The sequence below is a fragment of the Aplysia californica genome, unplaced genomic scaffold (genome assembly GCF_000002075.1).
Source record: "Aplysia californica isolate F4 #8 unplaced genomic scaffold, AplCal3.0 scaffold01031, whole genome shotgun sequence".
NCBI lineage: Eukaryota > Metazoa > Mollusca > Gastropoda > Aplysiida > Aplysiidae > Aplysia > Aplysia californica.
This window is the reverse complement of record NW_004798301.1, coordinates 40454-48015: the sequence shown is the minus strand read 5'-3', so window position 1 is coordinate 48015 and position 7562 is coordinate 40454. Positions and strand designations below refer to the sequence as shown.

Here is a 7562-nt window from a genome sequence, read left to right as displayed (position 1 = left end):
CATTATCAACTGCTGAGTGTATTGTTGGGAATGGAGACATTATCAACTGCTGAGTGTATTGTTGGGAATGGAGACCTTATCAACTGCTGTGTGTATTGTTGGGAATGGAGACATTATCAACTGCTGAGTGTATGGTTGGGAATGGAGACATTTTCAACTGCTGTGTGTATTGTTGGGAATGGAGACATTATCAACTGCTGAGTTTATAGTTGGGAATTAAGAGATATGTGTCATGACGCGGTTGAATCGAGCACTCGTCAATTTTTGGGCATTTGGAGTTATTGGTTTCATCTTAAAGTTTGTTTTTTGTGTTGCTTTCGATGAAGACAATACCCGTATGTCTTGACTAGAAGTCGAGATATTGCCAAACTGGTGGAAAAGTGCCTGTTTCTTCAATTTCGTTGTTGTGACGAGCACCTGATTTCACCAAGATGCCTCTCATATTATTCGACTGCCCATGTAAGACTCCGTCATACGTCACTTTTCAAAATGGTGGTGCATGCTGGTTCAAGAGGTGCCAATTCTCTAGATAATGTCAGGGTTTTCATGACTTCAAGCAGATTATAAATATCGTGAAGCATAAAAATAGTCATGGTACAAAATGTGTAAGACAGTATTATAATCCATAAATTAATGAAATAATAATAGATAGCATTTGTATAGCGCAAATCCCCGCTCAGCTCTACGCTCTTCACAATCTATACTATTGATTTTGATTCCACTCACAATGTGAGAAAATATACTCACACTCAATATGTGTGATGATGTGGGGATATCCTTAAGAGGTTGGAAGGTGCCACTGGTAGGCCCTTCTTTTTTTCTTTCCCTCTTTTTTTCTGCCAGTATGTCTGTCTTACCTTTTCCCAGCACTGAAATTCCCTGATGCATATTTTAGACATGTCAACCATTTTGACTCTCAAAGTAAAACCAAGCCATGCTATGAACTAGCGTGAATACAACCAACTTGTGTCTTGCGTGCTTATTCGACCTTTTGCAGTTGTGGGCGACGTAAAACTTTTTACCAAACTAAACTAGCACTCGTTGACTTTTTTTTCTGTCAATGTACATCTTTTTACTCAAACAAACAAATAAACGTGAGTAGTTGGCGGGTGCTCTGCTGTGGGTTGCTCCTTCTTTCCTATCAAACATCTATCGTCCTTATCTCTCCTCTTTTTGTGTGTATGTTACTCTCTAGTAACACCTCTAATCTTCTGCAGTTATTGGGTGGTTGGCAGGTGCTCTGGTGTGGTTTGCTTTTTCTTTCCTATCAAACATCTATTGTCCTTATCTCTCCTCCTTCTTTTTTATGTTTGTTACTCTCTTGTAACACCTCTAATCTTCTGGCGCTCATGTGACCTTATGCAGTTGCGAGTGCCGTAAAACCTCTACTAAAACTAAAACTTACTCGAATAAACAAATGAACAAACGTCCATCCTTTCTCTCTCTCTCCCCCCCCCTCACCTCCCAGTGGGCAACACGGCAGCCTACCACCGCCTGGTGAAGCAGAAGCCTCCCGGCAGTCTTGTGAAGGCCTCCAACCTGTGCTCCATCATCTTCCAGGTGACGCTCGTGGCCGGCTTCCAGCTGGCCGGCTTCTTCTACATGCAGCAGCAGCCGTAAGTTGGGGAAATAGGATAGTAATTTGGGATTGCTGTGAATAATAATATTGTAAAGAATGGAGGGATCTTGTGCTGTTGTGAAAATAATTTGGGACTGTGAGTATTGTAAAGAATGGGGGGGTCATTAAGCAGTTGTGGATATAATTTGGGACTGCGAGTATTGTAAAGAATTTGGGGGGGGGGGGGGGGGGGGGGCTTATGCAGTTGTGAAAATGATTTCGGACCGTGAGTATTGTAAAGAAGGGGGGCTTTGTGGTGTTGTGAGCGCTGTAAAACTTTTTCCAAGCACAAAGAATTGGAGAAGGGGAACCGATAAGTGGTAAAAGGATCTTGACTTAGCAAAACATCAAAACATGCTCCCGTGAAGGCTCCCCTCCCTAACACCCCCCCCCCCCCCCCCTTCCTCCCCTTAAAAAAAATTAATAAATCGATAAAATAAACAAGAGTTAATAAAAGCATTTGCAATAGGTAGGTTGATTTTTTTAATAGATGTTTTTCAGAGGTGGGGTGGGGGGGAATGATCGATCTATACACAAATAAATATATATCACATAATATCATAATTCATTTCAGACTGGTTGTGGCTGTATTTTGGGGAGTTTTTTTTATGCCTTTTCTTTTTGAGACTTCAAAATATTGGTTTTGGTCTAATGGGCATGTGCAACAGCTTGTTGACTTTTTAATTTTCTTTTCAGCATTGTGAAAATTACCCAATAAAATTTCAGCTTTCTTATGATTTACTCATCTAGTTACACAGGCTGAGGTTTGCCTTTGTCTCGGTGACTGCTAGCCAATATTAAAAAGTCCTTGATGTGCTTTCATTTTATTTGACACCAATGACAAACAGATGTTTTCGACACTTTATAGACCGGACAACTTTTCTAACCCTTCAATATTCTATTTTCCTTTCTTTTTTTTTCCAAACTATTTAATATTTTTGTCCATATTTTTATTTTTAACTATTCTATATTCTTTTTTTTTTCAAAAAAGCTATTAAATATTCTTTCTTTCTTTTTTTATTTTTAAACTTCAATATTCCACTTGTGTTTCTCTCTCGTCGGCTGTAGGTTCTACAATGCTCCAGAGTCGAATCACACGAGGGAACTGAGGACGAAAGTGGCAAAAAATGCCGAGGAGACGATGACATGGGAGAGCACTGTGATGTTTCTTCTGTCCTCGTTTATGTACATCTCGGTGGCCTTCACCTTCTCCCGAGGCCCACCGTTCCGTAAACCCATCTACACCAACTGTGAGTGTGTCAATGGTCGCTTGTGATATCGATAATATTAAGAATAGATTGCATTTATATAGTTATAATATATGGTCGCTTTTAAGCACAAGGGGGCTATCCCGAAAAATGCTGTTTTGAAAAATCGTAGGTAAAGTTTTTGCTCCTTGTTCAGTTTCTTTAAGAGACGAAAAGACTTTTTTCTATAACAAAACAAATATACGCACCAATGAAACCAAACTTCTCCTATAGGTAGGGCAATGCCCACTTTTGGTGTAGATCTAGATTTCTGGAAACCCCCAAAATCTGGGTTAGCCCGCTTGTCCTTAAAAGCGACCACATGTGCTGTTTATATAGCACTCGACCTCGATTAAAGTACACAGGTTCTGAGCGCCTTACAATGCAACAGTAACATATAATCCGTACGTTATGTTCTGACCAAAAGGAAATCTCTCTAAATATTTATCTCATTGTTTTAAAAACAGAAATGACCTTAGCTGACATTTGAATATATTAAAGGGTTGGATCTCTCTTAAACTACTGGGAAAAGCATTCGAGATCTTGGGACACTCCACTCTATCCCACACAAGTATAAGCTTTGAGCGCTGTTATCTTGTCAATAAACTTTGGCCGTTTTCTTGCTAATTTTACCTCTGATACCAGGTGACTCCCACCTCCTTGGATTGCAAAATCTCAACTTTTATTCAAGATAGAAAGGTATTACACCAAAAGTAAGACTAATGAACGAGCTTTAGGATTATACTAATAATTCCATATTCCAAAAACTTGGCAAGTACCCAATTCCTCTGTCGTAACAAATTTTATTATGATAACAATACAGTTAATGTTTTGCAATTTTAAAAATGTTTCCTGAGGTCATTAAAAAGTTGTACACTTATGTTTTCACCTTTCTCCTCAGATCTGTTCCTGGCATGCCTGGTCCTCTTGTTCAGCTTCTCCACGTTCCTGCTCCTGAGCCCCCTGGATCCCCTCAACACTTTCTTTGTGGTGAGTTGCTTGTACCTAGCGCACACTGCACAAGATTATATCAAATCGCTGTTTGACGTCGTTTGGGACCTTTGGGGCGAGGGGGGGGGGGGCAGATCTTTTTCTTTTTGGAGAGACAAAAGCTGCCATTTCGACGCTACGCAAATTAATCAAACCCCCCCAAAATTAAACATGTTTAATTATCTAGATCTAAGTTGTATTTGTGTACATTGGAAGTAAATTGTAGCTAACAACCAATCAGAAGGCCACTACGTGTCACATGACATTGCAGGACGACCATCATCATATTATCACGTTTGTCTGTATTGTTTTGGTATTTTTATGATGATGATGATTGCCATTGTTTGTATTATTATTATTGTTGGTGTTTTTTTCTAATCACTGTTTCTATTTTTACCATTGTCATTTAGCTGTTATCATCATTTTCATTATTATTATTACTCCGAATATTATGTTACTTGATGTATTTGCTCATCACCTTTGAATGTTGAAAATTAATCAACAGGACATAAGTCTTGATTTGTCATAATATGCACAGGATTGTATAGCATCACCCTGTTTTCCCTAACTTCTATCTTCTATCATGTTGTATACTTAAAGATTTTTCTTTATTTCAACCTTATCATTTTTTCCATATTTACTAAACTGCCGTGTCGATATCCGCCCTGAGAACTTACGGGGTAAATTCCATCTGGGCCGGCCGCCTTGCTTGCTTTCAAAATTTAATAGATCTATATCCAACCTGCGCTTAATTTGTTTGTTTGAGTAAAGAGAATGTTACTTATTTGTTGATTGATGATGCTGTGGTAGTGTCCCTGGTGATGTAATATTGGACTTGAGACAGACACTGACCCCTCCACTATGGGTGGTTGGTGGGTGCTCTGGTGTAATTTGGGCCTTCTTTCCTATCAAATATCTATCGCCTTTTCCTCTCCTCTTATTTTGTGTTTGTTACTCTCTTGTAACACCTCTAATCTTCAGCACTTATAGGACCTAATTTTGTTGCAACTGTAAAAACACTTTCTGAAACATGAAACATGACCCCTGCACCGGCCCCCTTCCTCAGATGATGCCTCTGCAAGACACACCCTTTGAGTTCCGGATCATCATCCTGGCTTTGGTCCTGGGTTTCTTCATCGTCTCCAATATTGTCGAGGTGAGGAATGCTGTAGCATAGACTTTTACTTTATTAGACCACACACTGTCATGGCCGTCGCTCTTTTGTCTCTGTATTTAAAGTTAGGTGTAAAGCCTGTGCACCATGAGCCATGCCATTACGCCCCAATGAAAGGCAAAATACCAGTCTCACTGCAGTTGACTTTGTGCTGCATCTTCCACATCTTGCCCTTTATTTGGCTCCGATTTAATCAAATGATGTGCTCCGTAGTGAAGAGGAATTATGTAGGAGTGCATGGGTTGGGATATTATAATGTAAGTTTATGGGTTGTTTTTTTCCCAGGGGTTGTATGCCCTACCACATAGTTAAGTCTCAATTATAGATAGTCATTGTCATGTTTTAGTGGGTCTCGATTCTTGCTTTTGGCTATATCTCCATTCACAGGAGAAATGCTGGAAATACTGTTGAGTCCTACTTCTTTTCTTTCCCCTCTGTTATTTCTATCTCTGCGTCTTCTTTTTTCTCAGCACTAAATGACCATCATTGTGTGAAAGTGCTTTTCTTTACTCAAACTTTGCTCCTTTTTTTCCTATCAAACCTCTATCGTCCTTTTCTCTCCTCCTTCTTTTTTGTGTTTGTTACTTTCTTGTAGTACCTCTTATCTTTGGTACTTATATGACCTTATTGTGTTGCAAGTGCTGTAAAACTCTTACTAACTAATACTAAAACTTTGTCTCTTATGTAACCTTATTGTTGTTGTAAGTGTCGTTAAACTCTTACTAACTTAAACTAAAACTTTGGCACTTATGTGACCTTATTGTGTAGTAAGTGCCGTAAAACTCTTACAAAAACTAAAACCTATCTACTTTTTTGACCTTATCTCGTTGCCCTCAGTGGATCGCCATTGATACGCGGCTCCTGAAATGTCTGTACCAAGGACTGGGGCGGCTGAGGAAGGTCCCGCCCACAAAGTACAAGGAAGTGCAGGCGGAGATTAACGCCATCAGTTGGCCACCGGTCAACCAGGTGACCTTTGCCTCCTCCTCCCCGGACACGGAGGATGTGTCTGAGGTTGCTCTGGAGATGGAGTCGAGCTCTGTTCACTGACGGAAGACGAGAGCGCGTGTGTTTGGGCGGTGAAAGAATTTGGTGGAAGTTTTGAAAATGTTGTAGATAGAGTGCTATATTTTACTCTAATGTTGCTGCTAAAAAAGGATGTGTGCTAAAGTATACTTGAATTGTGAAAATGTTAACAATTCTAATTAATTTTTTGAATTTGTTTTTTGTGATTCTTTCTGCAGATTTTGTTTTGTAATTGCTTTATCGCCATGGCATTATTGTCATAAACATTTGGAGTGTCTTTGGAAATTAACGTCATTTCATTCTTTAACTTTTGATTATTTCCTACCAGCTTTAGAAGGAATCTGCTGTTATTTCAGCAGTTTTGAGTGAATGTTTTGCCTCATGCTGTTTATTCCTCGACATTTCGACTCAGGAGATGTAATTTGCCAATACTGACAGAAGGAAACTTGTTGGAACTGTATGGATAAAAGGTTTTCTTTTATGTATCTAGACCTTATTGTGTCTCCTGTATGACTTGCTTTTTGTGAAGAAGCGTAATGCTTTTGGAAGGAAGGAATTGTGTTCTTGGCAATTGTGGAAATAATGGGTTTTTGCGATGGTGGAAAAAATATAAATTTTTTGCTAGTATGTTAAAATAACTATATCTTTTGGGGGGGGTAACTGTTTGGGTTTTTTTTATTCTGTTGAGTAAGGCTTTCTCTATCTGGAGGCCTGAAGGGAGGATTTGATTGGCTGATTCGGCTGTTAAGCTCAGACAGCTGGCATGAATGTGGTGTCTTCTAGCCCATGGGCTTTCTCTGCCTGTCGTATTGTCTTTGTCACATGATCTGTGTAGGGTCTTTCAACATCATTTTGCTCAGTCTACGGTGCTTTATTCCCAGGCATCTGGGATGATCCGTATTGTTGGCGCCGGGCATAGATGGGCGATCTCTCATGAAGCCTTTATTACGGGTTTGGGGGGTTAAAAATTGTCTTACTATTAAAAACCTTTTCAACTCAATTTTCATGTCAACATCTCATGCATATCTCTGTTCTTTAAATTTGTCGTCATTTATATAGATGATGTTTTACATAGTATAAGTAATAGTATAGATTGTAAAGAGCATAGAGCTTGCTGTTTAGCGGGAATTTTGTGCTATACGAATGCTATTTTTTATCGTTATTATTATCTCGTGGTCAAAAATCAGGTTTTAGAAAATTAATGTTGGAAGACCATCAACACTGTTTTCATCTATCGAACTTTGGAGTATTTGGTCTCAGTAAAGTTGGAATGTGATCATTCTCACCCCAGTGGGTGCTACTTGCTTGCCAAATGGAGATGCACTCGTAGTCTGTTCTGAAAGTTTTTTTTTTTTTTTTTGTTTCTTTGTTTCTTTGGGGTTTTTAAAAATTGAAGGGGGCTCTCGTGGCCTAGAGGTTAAGGTGTTGGCCTCTCATTCAAAGGTCCCGGGTTCGAATCCGGGTAGCGACCGAAAAATTTTCTTCTCTAAAATTGTCTCCTTTCACC

At 39.3% G+C, this 7562-nt stretch overlaps 1 protein-coding gene across 1 annotated transcript in view; it reads left to right on the top strand.

The window, feature by feature from the left end:
* The window catches only part of LOC101853592 (probable cation-transporting ATPase 13A3), a gene marked incomplete at its 5' end in the record, with an annotated part of 72309 nt that extends 65646 nt beyond the window's left edge, over positions 1 to 6663 (top strand). The window contains 5 exon segments of the mRNA XM_013089737.2: positions 1469 to 1616; positions 2687 to 2868; positions 3767 to 3855; positions 4922 to 5011; positions 5867 to 6663. Of these exon segments, the coding sequence (XP_012945191.1) occupies positions 1469 to 1616; positions 2687 to 2868; positions 3767 to 3855; positions 4922 to 5011; positions 5867 to 6079 (722 nt within the window).
* Positions 6664 to 7562: the final 899 nt, after the last annotated feature.